The sequence below is a fragment of the Mustela nigripes genome, chromosome 8 (genome assembly GCF_022355385.1).
Source record: "Mustela nigripes isolate SB6536 chromosome 8, MUSNIG.SB6536, whole genome shotgun sequence".
NCBI classification, from domain to species: domain Eukaryota; kingdom Metazoa; phylum Chordata; class Mammalia; order Carnivora; family Mustelidae; genus Mustela; species Mustela nigripes.
The window spans coordinates 31,685,441-31,701,276 of NC_081564.1; the positions used below are offsets into that span (position 1 = coordinate 31,685,441).

Consider the following 15,836-nt stretch of genomic DNA (forward strand, 5'->3'; position numbering starts at 1 on the left):
TTTCTTTCTTTCTTTCTTTCTTTCTTTCTTTCTTTCTCTTTCCTCCTCTCTCTCTCTCTCTCTATCTCCCTCCGTCCCTCCCTTCTTTCTTTTATCTTTTTTTAACCTCTGCTTTCCATCTTCCCTCTTACCCACAGTTGGGGGTGAGGGGCTACTCAGACATTGGAAAGGGGCACGGGGCCTCTTCCGAGGCTAAGCTAGGAGCAGAAGACCATGTTGCAGTGCAAATACGACACGGGAGCTCAGAGACGTTCCTTTAGCGTAACAAGTTCCTAATAAAGTCCCAGAGTCCTGTGCCTGTGTGCACCCATCACCAGGCTTCATCTGGTGTGGGCACCTGGAGGGACATACGGAAGGAGGGAGACGAGAGTGAAGGGAAAGGAAATCACGTCATATCTGTGCATGGAAGAAGACGTGGACGCAAGGGGCCCCACGGGTGCATGCTCTCCCTTCTCACAGGGAGGCCGCCCTGGCCATCTTAGCTAAAATGGCGCCTTGTCCGTCTCCACCCCAACCTTGATTTACTTTTTGACGTGGCACCTACCGTGGCCTGACACGATTTGCATGTGTTTATTTTACACTTATTATCTATTTCTTCCTCCAAAATGCAAGAACTGCAGGACAAGTCTTCGTCCTGTTGGCCCGGGTATCCCCAGCACCTAGCACAGGCCCTGAATCTCTGTTTGTGGAATGTCTGCTCCCCTCGTCCTCCTGCAGCAGGTGGCTGAGAGGCCCAGCCCATAATGGACACTGTGGAGATTTTCAAAGCACAGAAGGACATGGGGACTGGTCAGCTGGTGAGCAAGAACTACTTCTGGAGACAGAGGGGGCAGCAGAGGCTTCAACGGGGAGGAGAGCATATAGGGGAGGGAGGTGTTTGAGGGGCTCCTGATCGGGGGTGAGGCTCCAGCCCTGGGGAGAGTAAATGTGCCCCAGACTAAAGGGACATGGCTGACTTCCTTGCCTGTCCAATTCAGCATGGTTTGGGTTCCTTTATTGAAGTCAAATGATGGTGGGCCTTCCTCTAACGCTCTAAAGCTTGTGGGCATTTGCACAGGGTAGAAGGGTGTCACTTTCCCATCTCCACATGCTCCCTCCACCAGCCTGCATGGCAGGCCCATGAGATGCTTCCAGCATGGGAAAGAGGGAGGCCAAAGACACATTAAGTTCACCTAATTCCCTTGGCCATTGTATCACCTTCCTCCTGGAGAGCTAAAGAGAGTCCCCAGTGGTCCAGGATGGTGGCCTGGCGCTGGGGTGACATTTTGACCGGTGACATTTCACCTACGCACGCTTGTGCATAAGGGCCAGCATCTTCACAGCCAAAGCCTCCCTTAGAACTGCAACAGAGGTGCCTCCTGGCGCAGGTAAGCCACAAGCAGAATGTTGGAAGAAGCAAGAGGGGGTCTGCCGACGGTAGGGATTTCCTGTCAGAGACAGGAAGCAGCAGGAGGACAGCATCAGGAATGAGGTCATTTCAGCTATGGTGGTGGTGGGCGGGTATGTGATGGCACCGCCCGCCATGGGTGTTGTCAGAGAATCATCTTCTGGAGAAGGATTGCAGAAGGATGGCTGGGTGGCAAGGCTGCAGAGAGGCTAAAGGGACTGTGATCTGCCTGCGGCCTCTCCAGAGTGGCTACCGTGAGTCCTAGTAGGTGCTGCTGTGTGCCTACCAGAATGGGGGTGAACTGGTTGGGGACAAAGCTCGTTCTCAAGGGGGAGGAGTTTGGACAGAGTGCAGACAACCTGGGAGCTGGGGAAAACATGGGAAGCCCCAGGGAGGGTCCGGCTTGCTTGAGGCGTGGTTTGAGAGCCATGGTGTAGTTTGGCTCAGTCGTTGCTGGCCTTCAATTTGGCGGAGTGGAGAGCACCTCCGAAGTACACAGTGAGTTCCTGACCATCTAGCAGAAAAGGGGCAGAAAGACTCTTTTGACAGAGTGAGAGAGTTTACAGCTCCTGGAAAGGGGCTCTGGTCTATAACCCAGACAACCAGGTGGGTCCGGTGGGGAGATGAGCTGCTTCCCTTACATGGCGTGGGCTACACGAATTTGATTCAGAGATGATCTGTGCTCTTGGCAGGAGACCTATAATACTGAATGTGCAATACGGAAACCGATCATCTCCAAATAACTGGGCTAGAAGATTAAACTAAATGTGGAACCCTCAGCTATAGTTAGAGTTTAGGAAGCAACCAATTTCAAACAGGATGCAAACAGGGTGAAGGTAGGAGGGTGAATTGATTCAGATGGTAATAACTAGTACAAGTAGAAACAGTGAAACATGGTGAAAAAAACACATCAAAAGTTCTTGATAGATGTGATTAGAGACTGCCTTCCAAAGGAAGCGGTGGGAGTACCTCACAGAACACTATTAAAAATAAGAGGCTCAGAGATGCCAATGACAAAGGCAAAGATGTCAAGTTGGTTCCCATCCCTAATCTCCAGGATGGATATTCAAAGTTTCTTCCGGCTCTGATACTTAATGATCTAAGCGAGACCCAAGAGGCATCGATGAACATTTGCAAGGGTCCCTTCCGCATCGTTACTGATACCGAATGGTATTGTGAGTTCATGCATTTCAAATTTGTGCAATGAGAATAAAATGTGAAAACTCCCCCCCCTGAATGTGAATGTGACCCTCTAAGGCATAAAGGAACGAAAGAGAATCTATAGTAGTAGATTTCTGCCAGCTTTTTTGCCTTAGTCTTTGGTTCACTCGGTGCATTTTCCAGCATGTTTTAGAAGTACTTCAAATTGGAGCTCCTAAGATAGTATCTATGAGTTTTAAAAGGGCGTTCTAAATTTTGTAGGCTTACATTTTAAAGGGTTAGTAATGTAAGGACCTATTTAGCCAGCGCGACATCCATCTTGGTTAAATCATTTTGTTGTTGTGCAGTAAAACTTAAACTGACCCTGCCCCCCTCCCCCCAGAGAAACTTACTTAGAAGTAAGTCTGGGAAACCAGTAAAATATGGTCAGCTAGCTCCTAATAACAGAGCCCAGTATACACGGCCAGGTCGACCAGTTCTTGATAACAGAGCCCAGAATACAAGGACGAGTCAGGCCAAGTAGAGACATCCAATCAGTAAGAAACACACATAGTTTTTCCCTAACCACCAAAGAATGTAAACCCCGCTGCTTGGGCGCCAACCTAGAGTACCAATTCTGACCAGACTAATAGGTTAGGTCAAACAGCTACTATAGGGTAAATTGTAATTCAATTGGCCACCTGTGTGTGACCTAACATGACTACAATCTCATTGGCCACCTATGTGTGGCCAGACTTTTGCTCTATAAAAGGGAGTCAGTAATATGGGGAGGGGTTGCCCTCTTCGGAGGCGGCCCTGACGTCAGTCAGTCAATTCTTGAGCCTGGAAGCTGGGGGTGGTTGCTCTCTTTGGAGATGGCCCTGGCCGGTCAGTCTGACTTCTAATGCTTAGCATAGAATAGAGCTTTGCATAACTTTCACCTTGTCTCAGTCACGTTCCCCTGGCCGATCAGTCTAACTTCTAATACTTATCATAAAATAAAGCTTTAAATAACTTTTCACTTTGTCTCAGTCTTGTTTTGTTTAATAATGGGCCTAACAGTAAAATTATCTTCTTAAATATGCCACTGCCTCTTTAGTGGAAAAATTAACCAGATAAAAGAATCAACCTTCCTGAGGGTTCACTCACACTAGATACAGAGTTGCAAGATAATACCAAGCTGTAACTATAAAAAATCACCACAGTGATATGGACTCTATAAAAACGTAGTTTAAAAGCAATTTACTTTTGATATTTTGTCGAATTACTTCCTGTTACAGCTGAGGATAGTCATATTTGTAGAAACGTTTTCATTCTTGTCATTTAGATCCCCCTCTGCTGGATACTGGCACAAAACAGCATTCATTGTTTATTTCTCACCTGCTGTCCCCTATCCCACTAAAATGACTCAAAAGTCACAGACTTCTTATAACCAGGGAGTTGATCATGAGGAGGGACCAGGGATCACGAAAAGATGAAAACCATTCTGTTAAATACCTTTAAACTATGAGATCTGAGAAAAAGCACCAACTAAATGTAATTAAAAAGTATCCATGATTATTTTGTTTGTGACAATGTAGCAAGTTGGAACTCTGTCTAAGGTTAATAAGAGACTTCTCTCAGTGTGTTACTGAAATTTACTTCCTAATGCTAATGCACATGATATAAAACTACTGTAGAGGAGAAAAACATCCCTGCAGTGACGAAGTACCAAGCAATTCTGCTGTGCTTGTGGCAGGTTAAGATCCATGCTACTTAGGGGCGCCTGGGTGGCTCAGTGGGTTAAAGCCTCTGCTTTCGGCTCAGGTCATGGTCTCAGGGTCCTGGGCACGAGCCCCACATCAGGCTCTCTCCTCAGCAGGAAGCCTGCTTCCTCCTCTCTCTCTCTCTGCCTGCCTCTCTGCCTACTTGTGATCTGTCTGTCAAATAAATAAATAAAATCTTAAAAAAAAAAAAAAAAAAAGATCCGTGCTACTTAGAAGGGGGTAGGTGCTCAGACCAGGACCAGCAGCAGCAGCAGCAGCAGCACCTGTAGACCTTGGGGATGGGGATTTACAGTTGAGCCATATCCCCAGGTGGTTCCAAGCTGCAGTTTCCCTGGCGACTCAGGGAGCCCTGTGCACGTTGAAGTTTGCAGAACACCTTTCCTCTGTTTTTCCTGCCACCCTGCTCTAGGCTCTACCTCGCTTCACCTGGATGACACAGCTTCTGATGACTCAAGCTCCTGTTCCCTTCCCTTGGGGTAAAGTTCATATTTTCAACCTGGCCTCCAAGCCATTCCCAACTGGTCAACCTCTTCACTCTTTTTGATGTCTTGACATTGAACAAACCCTGCACTCCTTTCAAATCCCCATATGGCTCGGGGCCTCTCCAATCTTCATGTAATTCCTACTTCTTTTTCTATGAAGCCCCAGATTCAACCCTATCTCCTGCAAGAAGCCAGTTCTAACCACTAACGACACCGATTCCCTTCTCTATGTAGTTCACGTTCATGATTTGATTAGCATGGGCTCCTGCCTTATACGGTGACTTACTCCCTTTTCAGAGTCAAGGTATAAAACACAGCATGTGTGTCAAGTGCACTAATCTTAAACGTTCACCTTGATGGCTTTGTAACATTTGTATACACTCATGTCCATTTTTCTCTTTACGTGTATGGTTTATCTGCCTAACTCCTGAGGACTGTTTAAGGCAGAAGTGTGCCTTTTTTTTTTCCTCTAGAAAGAAGCCCCAGATAGCCAACATCTGATATACTTTAGTCTAAATCTTTTACTGTGTTCATTCTGAATAAAAACTGCTGAATTGTTTGTTCTGCTACTATTCAAGAGGGAGGGGCAGTGTATAAACCTGGAAGACCAGGAGTAAACATTTCAATTTGGGGAAATGCTCTGAAGAAAAAGGACACAGTGCTTCCAAGGAGACATGAGAGCGTGCTGGCTGAGTGCCCACTGCACCCCTTAACCCACTGTTGTCATTAGAGAACTCTAGGCATCACCGTGGTAAGAGCCCCAAGAGAGCTATGCATTCACACCAGGGACATGACCAGGAGCGAGCTGAGCTGGGTACCACACCAAGCCCAGTAATTGTGACAAAGACAGACATCGTTTTACCATCTAGTCGTAGAATAACAAACCTAGGTAAAGGAGGTACGTATTTTACTAATGTGTCAGTTGATTAAAAGAAAAAATTGCAGGTGGTTATCATCAGTTTATTCAATGTCCACTGGCTTATAGCTTTTTGCCAATAGTATTGAAGGTCTTGAGCTTTGGATTTTGGTTATAGAAATGCCTCCTACAGAATGGTGTGCATATTACAGAGGAAGCATCTGCTTTATGATGTGAGATTTGTGTGGCTAACTTGAGACTATGTTCAGTTTATCAGGTTATCAGACTGGTGCTTATTTTAGGTGGCTCTTTGCCAAATCAAGGACACAGTGTAGGCAACAAAGTGTACAAGACTCATAGCACACCTCTATCTGAAGGGCACACATATATGCATTAACACTTCCAGAAGAAACAGCTTTAGTAAGACTTTTCCAATGGCACATGTATCATCTGAACTAAAATAAATAGTTCATAAAACTATATCCCAAATCCATGTTAAAACTGTGCATGTGAAAGCAGAAAATAAAAAAGAAGTAAGAGTAAAAATTGTACTAGTGGCTGTATGGAACATTAACTATATCCTTGGTATGTTTGATTTGAGCCTTTTATAAATTTTGTCATCAGTCCAAGTTAGTTTTTTTTTTTTCTTTCTTTTTTTTAAAGCCCAGGTTAGTTTCAAGATGGGGGGAAGAATCTTGTTGCCATGACAAAACTATTATAGTAAAGAATTAATAGCTAGGGTTTCTAGAAATATATGTGGACATTCCATGTTAACAAAACAGAAATTAAGGTGGTAACAGGGAGTTTGGAAAGATACCACACTTTCTGAACCAAATCTACCTCTGAACTGTTTTTTTTTTTTTTTTTTTTTTTAAAGATTTTATTTATTTGTCAGAGACAGAGGGAGAGAGAGCGAGCGAGCACAGGCAGACAGAGAGGCTGGCAGAAGCAGAGGGAGAAGCAGGCTCTCTGCCGAGCAAGGAGCCCGATGTGGGACTCGATCCCAGGACCCTGGGATCATGACCTGAGCCGAAGGCAGCTGCTTAACCAACTGAGCCACCCAGGCGTCCCTGAACTGTTTTTTTTAAAAATAGTTTTTCAAACAGGATGTACACTCACATGCAATAATATGCAATTTAAACTGATTTATTTGACAAACTTCTGTGGCTTACATTTCAGCATTTCATCAACTGCAAAAGTGAGGAAATAATTCATGGGCCTGGTATGTTTTTGAAAATATTTATGGTTCATAAAAATGTACATTCATATAGTTTGAAATGAACATATTTTAAGAAAGTTCAGGCATTTACAAGCATTGTTTAATCTCACAAAATATATTAATTTTGTTGGGAATATTTGTACTATAAAAGGGTCTTTAATTTACCAAAGGATTGAACACTAGCTATATTTTAAGTTGTAATTATTTTTTCCAGTCTAAAGAGGGGTTACAACTCATGCTATACTCACATAGCTGCTTCTGTGCAACCATGTGGATGAGAAGAGACACCAAAAGGGGAGAGTTCTAGAAAGAAGATACAGGGAGGACAATCGACAGGTGTCCCTTACGGAAAACTTCGGAATAACACCCAGTCAGTTATAAAGACACTTAAATACGAGGGTCACCCTCATCTGCATATACCTGTTCATTTTTTTTTTTTTTTTTAACACACTCATTCATACTGGAAAACATAACGGTGACTAATTTGGTCATGAATCTTTCAAAGGCCCTTGAAGAGTCCCTTTAAGTTATCTTCCAAAACACTGTAATTCTTGTATGGGGAAATCTACCAGTGAAGGAAAAGGGGGAATTTGAAACATCCTGAAGTATTTGACTTAGATTAATCTACTTGCCCGGGCAAAGCCTCCATGTTTGGAGGCTATGAGAAAGTGGTGGCTACAGGCTTTACTTTGCAGCCAGAGAATACACACTGCTGTTCCAGAAAGACAAAAGGCAGCACAGATGGGCTCTAGGCTTGGAGGGTCAACCCTGCTGTCCCGTTCTGCATATTGCCTTCTTCCCAGACTTCCAGATGGCTGCACGTATATTTAAGTTATTTGCATGGCTAAATAAAACATTCAACTTCTATTTCTAAGGTTTTTCTCAAGCTGTTGCTTTAAAAGAAAATAAAAAATGCAAATAATTAGAACTTAAAAAGCAGTTCTAATTTCATGTCTATTTTTGGTTATTAATAATTAAAGAAAACCTACAAACACACCACCCCATGGTTTTCTCAAACCAATCAACAGTTCTTTGGCAATGTCAGAGTCATATGACTGCCATGCTAATTAACATACTTTATGACAAGTCTAATTAAAGTGTTGAAATAGAAAAAGAACTAAAAATGTGTTCAAGATGTTCATTTGAAACTGTCATGTTCAACTGTGTCTTTTGGAAAAACTCTTTAGTAAATGAAACTATAAATGAGCCAAAAGATTTTTCTCATAGTAAATGAAATTATGTGGCATTTTTTCCAGTTACAAAAGAACTACCACACAGAAAATTTGTGGAACATAAACAGCAAGAAATATTACGCAGAATGCCCTACCATAATTTTAGTATAAGTTACCAGAACAGATCAATAGAACAGTAGTCTGGATGTGATGGCAAAGAAGAAGATATATACAGAAATAGCAGTGTCCGTTAAGTTGAATGACGTATTGATAGCCCTGTAATCAATCTAAGTAATCATTCTCCTCTCTGTAATTTTTATGCACCACCTGTCAATTCTAGATATTACCAATTACACTAGATTAAAAAAAAAAGTTCCACTTTGATAAATTCAGGCAGAAAACGGAATACACGGAACAACAGTTTTGACCAAATTTTTGAGGAAGATTCATACACACCAAATTCACTAGTTCTGTTAAGAGGCAGCTATAAAAATACACATCACAAGCTATAGGGAACTTTAAAATCCAGTTAAGATGGATTTTCTTAGTGTATCTGGAGAGCACTGTAAACCCAAAGGTAGAAGCATCTTAAGTAAAGAGCATTTCAGCATTCTTGCATGTTCAGTTTCTACTGTATAATATCTCACTAATATACAGAGCATATGAGAAGGTGGCTACGGTCAGGAAACCTCCGAACGGGTTCTGTCGTCACACCTGATCTCGCAGGCGGGCCAGTCTCTGGGACAGTTCATCCTGCTCGGCGGAAGCCACGCTAGTGCCTACGGAGCCGGTCTGCCCCTGCGGCAGCTCCATGTTGAGGTCTAGGCCAGCCTCGTCTGCCATTTCCTGGAGCAGCATATCCACTTGGTTCTGGGGAGTGGTCAGCGTCGTCGTGCTGCTCATCGTGTCTTCCATTTGCTGCGTCTGGACGTCCAGCGTCTCAAACTGGTGCTCGAATTTGTCCATCAGAGCAGAGATCTTCTCCAGATTCATAGTCTTCAACGTCGCATCCATCGACTTAACCACACCGGCCATCGACTTGGTCACCTTGCCCATCGTCACCGCCGTCTGGACTCTGGCAGCCACCGCATCGACCCGCGCACTCATTCTCAAGAAATTCACCGCCTGGTTCTTCTGGCGAATGGCATTTTCGGCGTGTATCCTCGCCACTTCCATGTTGCCCTTCTGAATGGCCTTTTTAATCTTGGCCTTTTCGGCCTTTTCCTCCTTGTCGCATTTTTTGGCACTCCTGCTGAGTTCTTTGGCGGCGAACTTTAGGTTGAACAGGTGTTTCTCCATGTTGGACATAGTCGGACGGTTCCTTAGGGTCGGTGGCCAGGGCCAAAATGAGCTCGGAAGAGGGAGAAAAAGACAGATCCGCTCCCGGCCGCCGCTCCTTTGTTTTGGTCCCACTTCCTGTTTCTGCCGCGCGCGGCGCAGACGGTGACGTTAGAACCCGGCGCCAGGGTGGGGCCTGCGGGACGCGGGGCGGGGCCAGGGGAGGGGCCTAGGGGGACAGGAGAGCCCGGACGCGTCGCGGGAGGCAGGGCTCGGACCGGACGACGCAGACGCCTGTCTGGTCGCTCTGGACGCTGTGGTTGTCGGTTAGGGCTCTCGCTCTCTAAACCCAGTTTTGAAAGTATTTATGCATCAGTAAATTCACAAAAACTAGTGTCCACGCACACCTGGGAATATATCCATCGAAGCAGGCAGGCTGTGTCTAGAACTACGAGTAAAAAAATCTCTGAACTCCAGCCTGGCAGGCCTTAAGGTATCTGGTAAAAGGGCTGAAAAGCAGCAAAGCGTCAACTAGGTTTGCAGACTAATGCTTTCTTTATTCGCATGGGTAACTGCCACTTTCTCAGGGGACCCTGAAACCGTGGATCAATAAATCACTGACAAAACAAAACAGAAGTTGCATCATTGACTTGCTTGGAGTATTCGGATACTCTTTTTACGGCAAGGGATGAAAATACCTTCACAACCGTGGGCCACCATATCCTTCCCACAGCTCTCAGTTCAGCGTAGAGATGTGTCGCCAGCAACGATCATCCAAAAATCCTTCTGTGGTTTAGTCATAAAAGGACCCATCTTTTGCTGACACAATTCTATCTATTTGATGTTTTATAAATATCCAAGAACTTCACTCACAGTTAACTTTGACAGGCTACACTGTCATTTGAAATCATGAAGGCAAAGAATGATGAAGTATGGGGACCCACCCCCACTGGGATATATCAAACTGTCACTTGAAAAACGCAGGCTTTCAAATGGTATCAGTGTGTGCTGTAGTTTTTTGTTTCTGGTTTTTTTTTTTTTTTTTCCCCTGCAAGATTCGTCAGGTACACACAATAACAAAATACAAGAAGGCCCAACCTGCCCTAAGGAGCCAGGCTGAAAATGAATACTGAGAGCTCATTCTGTTCAGAGAAAATTTTCATTCAGCGTCTCACCAACCGTCCCTTTCAGTTTCCTGTGGTAACTTGCCAGCAGTCTTGAACCGCAGAGTAAAGGAGTGCTGGTGCCCCTTGTATCTTCTGAAAACACAGTGCTGACTACATGGCTCACTCGCTCCAAAACCTGGGCAGAAACGCTGAACTTCTCTAGGAGACATACTGGGTCCCCCAACTTCTTTCCTTTCCTTCCCCTATGTGCCAGTCAAATCAGACGGAAGCATGGAAGTCTAGGATCATTTGTGTCATTTGACCAGTGTGGACAGTGAGGTACACGCGATGCTCCTCTTTCTGTGTATACTTAGTCCCTGCTGCCTGGCATTACACTGCATTCATCTCTGCCTATTAACATCCTGCCCCTTCTCAAAAGCCACCTTCTCCACGAAGCCTCCCAGGAGCCCTCTCCTCTGGGCCGCCCCTGTACCCTGTGTCTCTGCCCTAGCACACAGGGCCTAATTCCTGATGCAGGGCCTGTGAGTTTGAGGGCACCTACTGTATTATGAAAATCCAGTGGGGTGGATGCTATACCACAGATATACTGGTCAGGAAACTGCAGCACAGAGAGCAAAGCAACAGGCCCGAGACCACACACCTGCTAAGCGTTAGAAATAAGATTCTGCGGAGACAGCGAGACCAGTAATAAAACAAGGCGGAGTCCAATCGGTTAACAAAAATAAAAGACTAACCAACTTTGGCTTAAAAGAAGCTGGTGACTTAGCTGTTCTTTTGAGAAGACTGAGGAATTGCATTGACTGCAAGGTTCACGTGACCTAAGTCAGGTGATAAAAGCAACTGACATGCCCTGATGGTACAGTCATTGACGGATGGCCCAGCTCCTCTCTGGGCTGGGGTGGAGTTCCAGAAGCCATATTTTCAGATACAGGACAGCCAGGAACACAGAAGAGGCCAGACTTGCCTTTGGCCAGTGATCCTCCTTTTTTTTTTTCTTCTTGAGCTCAGGAGTAGCAGTTCTCGGGCCCCGTCCTGTTCTCTCCCCTCTTCTCAGCCAACCCCATTGCGTTCAGTATGATCTATAGCTACCACTCTCACTTCTACACTTCTACAGCAAAGTTTCCTTCCGTGTTCCTGTATCCCCAACTGTCTCCTGACACTGGAGAATTTTGGGAGCCAGACTGTTTGGCAACTCCTTCAACGGACTGAACTGTCAGTCCTAACCCCCAACAGAGGTGCTTAAATGGCACCTCTGTCCCTGCAGTTGTTCAAGCCACGTCCTTAGGAATAATCCTGGACAACTCCCTTCTCTATACCTACATTCTGTCACTAAGTTGTTCATTCTTTACTTCCCATCAAGGGTGAACACCTTCAGGGTCTGTTTCTGACTAGCATGCTTTCTTTCTTGCATAGCTAGCAAAGGGGAGATTATTTTTAGTTTATGAAAGATTTTCAAAGGCAACTTTGGTCCTGTGGCAATTCTGCCTGCACATGAGAATCTTCTGGATTCATTTCATGGTGCAAAGAAAGAATACAGACCCTCCTTGATTTACGGTATGCTACATCTCAATAAACCCACTGTACGTTGAAAATATAATTTGAAAATGCATTTAATAAACTTAACCTATTGAACATCATAGCTGAGCCTCGCCCACCTTAAACATGCTCAGAGCACTCCCATTAGTCTACAGTTGGGCCAAATTAACACAAAGCCCATATTTTATGATCCAGTATTGACTATCTTAAGGAATTGAGCACTGTACTGAAAGCAACGAACACAAGGGCTGAATGGGTACAAAATGGTTGTAAGTGTGCTATCCTTGTGATCATGTGGCCATCTGGGAGCTTGTCACTCTGTTGCCCAGGCCTTCTGGAGAGGAGCTCACTGCACATCGCTAGCCTGGGATAAGATCCAAATTCCAAATTCCAAGTATGGTTTCTACTGAATATGTATTGGTCCCACACCATTGTAAAGTTGAAAAGTTGTAGTTGAAATATCGTTAAGTCCGGGACCCTCTGTATACAGTTTACCATCCTGGGACTAGTCAGAACTTCTGCAGTAATAATACCACCTTCTAGCACCCACAGCCAAAGTAGAAATTTTCTTCTTAGGGACTGTAAGAAAATTTTGATTAGAGTACAGACATTTCCAGAAAGCTGTGAGTCAAACCAGTTAATTATTTTTATCGTGAAACGAGGAAGAAAAATATGTTTCAATTTAGCTCCTATGGCCTATTTTCTTCCTTTGAACTAATACATGAGATATTTAAGCAGGACCTATGGCTTGGTTTCACTGGAAAAGAGTCACGTGTTAAATCTAAAGACATTCCAAAATAAATGAAGGAACTAAATATACATGAAAAATAAATATTGTTTGTGTTAAATGACGTTGGCTTCTCACAGGTAGTCTTCCCATGGTTTTGAAATGTTTTGTCTTGCATTCTCTTTTAGAGCTCCTCCTCACTCACCACAATTTGTGCGGTGTATATATTTGTGATTTGCTCAGCAGTAGTCTGTCTTTTTAGATGGTTCCATGGTGACTTTTGGTTCTTAAGTCAGACTTCACCCCTGATACTGATCAACCTCTGGGACACACAGATGCTTCGTAAATTTCTGCTGAATGTATGAATGCATCCAAAGAAAACAGCATTGGATATATACCCACTTGGTGACCATTTCAAGGACTATATTACATACTTACGGTATCACTGTATATATTACATTTATATCTATCATTTTCTTATTTCAGAACACAGTTATAATTTAAAACTTCAAGAGTCTTCAAACCTTGGGAAACTGCAAAGTCATTGCACCTCAATTATGTTAACATGATGTCAAGGTTTATAAGATGAGACCAAGAAAGGGTTGGAAACAGAGAATTTGCACTTGAGTGGGCTTCCACATTGTTGTGCATGCTGGCTGGTGATGTCTGGGTTATCAGTTCTCATGGTGATGTGGGAAGTTAACACTCTTGGGAGTATCCGAATTCCCTATGTCCTGATGGTCTCATTTGGCATCTACCACTGTACTAACACAGGGATTCTCCTGTTCCTAATCTACACTGAATAATTACCAATTTGATGACAGGCTGAAAATTAAATCTAGATACTCCTGGCCCTTTGAGGACAGTCCAGGAATTCTTTCCATGTTGAGCAAAGCAATGGTCACCTTGTTCTAGATGTTCATAGACCCGGTGGGAAGGGTGTGTGCTCCATATGCCTTTCTAGTTGTCCTTGTAACAAAGAAAGATCTAGATTTAGGAAAAATCAGTGGAAGTCACTTTTTTTTTTTTTTTAAAGTAGTCTCTAAACATGACTTTTCCTGCTTGGGTTTTATTAGACTCTGTTTAGTTCAGTCTTACTTTAAGATGCTTTTGGACTTTCCCAAGTAATGAAGCAATAGGAAAGCCGTGGGGGCCATGTGCAATGTGGTCCTGACTGGGCATTGGGTACCGGGCTCTTTTTCTGTTCTGGGCAAAGCTGTGTGATCATTTGTGTGACCAAGACCTCATTACATCATTTATAAAGCTGGAAAGGCATCATATAAAACCATGATCTAACAGTGAGCAATAATGCCTACATCAGGCCTTGGCACTTTCAGGAAGGACTGTTCAAAACTACTAAGTTAAAAAAAAAAAAACCCTTAGAATAATTCAGACAATGTGTTTTGACAAAGGTATGAAACAACGAAGACTTTCATACACTACTAGTGAGGGTGTCAGTATTTTCCCCAATCATTGGGGAAAAAAATTAGCATTATCTAATGAAGTTAAACTATGAATCACCTAATTCCATGTCTATTATCTGCCCTAGAAACAATTTCACACATGTATACCGGGTTACGAAACAAAATGTTCAGGGCATCATTATTTGTTATAGCCCAAACCTGGAAACAACCCAGCTGTCCATGAACAGAACAGAAAAATAAATTGTAGAGTTTCATAATTGAATATTATGTAGTAATGAAAGTAAATAGCTATAACGATACGCAACACATGAATAAATCTTAGAAACTTAATTTGAGCAAAAAACCCCCAGACCAAAATGGTATACACTGCAAAATCTCATTTAAAAAAATCTCTGAAACAATCTGTATAGATTTACTGTAAAATTTACTAAGAGAAAATGTGTATTATCTAAATTGTCCTTTTGCCAGCAACTGGTGATGGATGTTTGCAGATCTCGCAGGAACATGTGGAGTAGATTAAGCAAAAAAAAGAGAAGGCAGACTGTGTCTATTTCTATGTGAATCCTCCATTTACAGAACATTCTGTAGAAAGAAAATCTACTTCTTTGATGGGGTTCCTGCCTCAGAGGGAGAGAAAAATTTGAGTAAAAACTAAATTACAGAAGGAAAACAAAAACATGAAATATTTTTTGTCTGTGAGATGAGTGTATTCCTCTTTCTAATCACTGTTCCCATTTTTCACCAGAAATCTTTATTATGCTACTTTTTTCTTCTTTTTAAGAAAAGCTTGTTTCCCTCCAAAGAAACACATGGCGTGGGCGCCTGGGTGGCTCAGTGGGTTAAAGCCTCTGCCTTTGGCTCAGGTCATGATCTCGGGGTCCTGGAATCGAGCCCCACATCAGGCTCTCTGCTCAGCAGGGAGCCTGCTTCCTCCTCTCTCCCTTTCTCTGTCTGCCTCTCTGCCTATTTGTGATCTCTGTCAAATAAATACATAAATAAAATCTTTAAAAAAAAAAGAAAGAAAAGAAACACATGGTGATATCTCCTGCTGCCTGACTCTCTAATGGGACATTGGTGGGGCATCCTGAAGCCACAGTTCTGGATGGAGAGCAATTTCACAACTACCGATCTGGGGCAAATGAGCAGGACTGCACACTGGCTTGTCCAGGCCACTCTGGGAACCAGGAAGCTGGCTGCTCCCACACCACTTTAAAAAAAAAACAAAACTTGAACATTAAACTTATAATCCGTGAGTTAAAAAATTGTTCACCTGCACACTAGGCAGTAAATTTCACTGCATATGAAAACTTGCTCTTGTCCTTCTCTTGGTGCACCTTGTATATATATATATCATGAAATCAGATCATCGGAAGCTGGGAGCATCCCCAGAGCTAGTTTGGACAGGGTCCTGCGAGATGGTGGTGGTGGTGGGGTCTTGCTGCTGCTCCTGGGAACAAGTGTATGCGGCAGACGCACTCCTATTCCTAATCAGCGCTGTGTCTGACCTGCCACGAGACACAGCTTGCAAGTCACAGTTAAATTAGGCTTAAGTCAAGTGACTTAGAATACCCATGGCCACAGGGCAGACAGTACTAGTTCTAACAACTGCATATTCTGAGAACCATTTAGAGTCCTTTCAATTCTAGTTTAACCCCCACTATAGATAAAAAGGAAGGAGTCATTGGCCATTAGTGTCCATGCAAGGCTAAGCCTGGTCATCCC

At 43.6% G+C, this 15,836-nt stretch overlaps 2 protein-coding genes across 5 annotated transcripts in view; both read right to left on the minus strand.

The window, feature by feature from the left end:
- The window catches only part of GNAL (G protein subunit alpha L), a 143,652-nt gene that overhangs the window by 13,724 nt on the left and 114,092 nt on the right, over positions 1-15,836 (minus strand). The gene's annotated exons all lie outside the window — the stretch shown is intronic.
- Positions 6,762-9,454, minus strand: CHMP1B (charged multivesicular body protein 1B). Its single transcript, XM_059409165.1, has one exon. It carries the CDS (start codon positions 9,328-9,330, stop codon positions 8,731-8,733), a length of 600 nt encoding a protein of 199 aa, XP_059265148.1. The 5' UTR covers positions 9,331-9,454; the 3' UTR covers positions 6,762-8,730.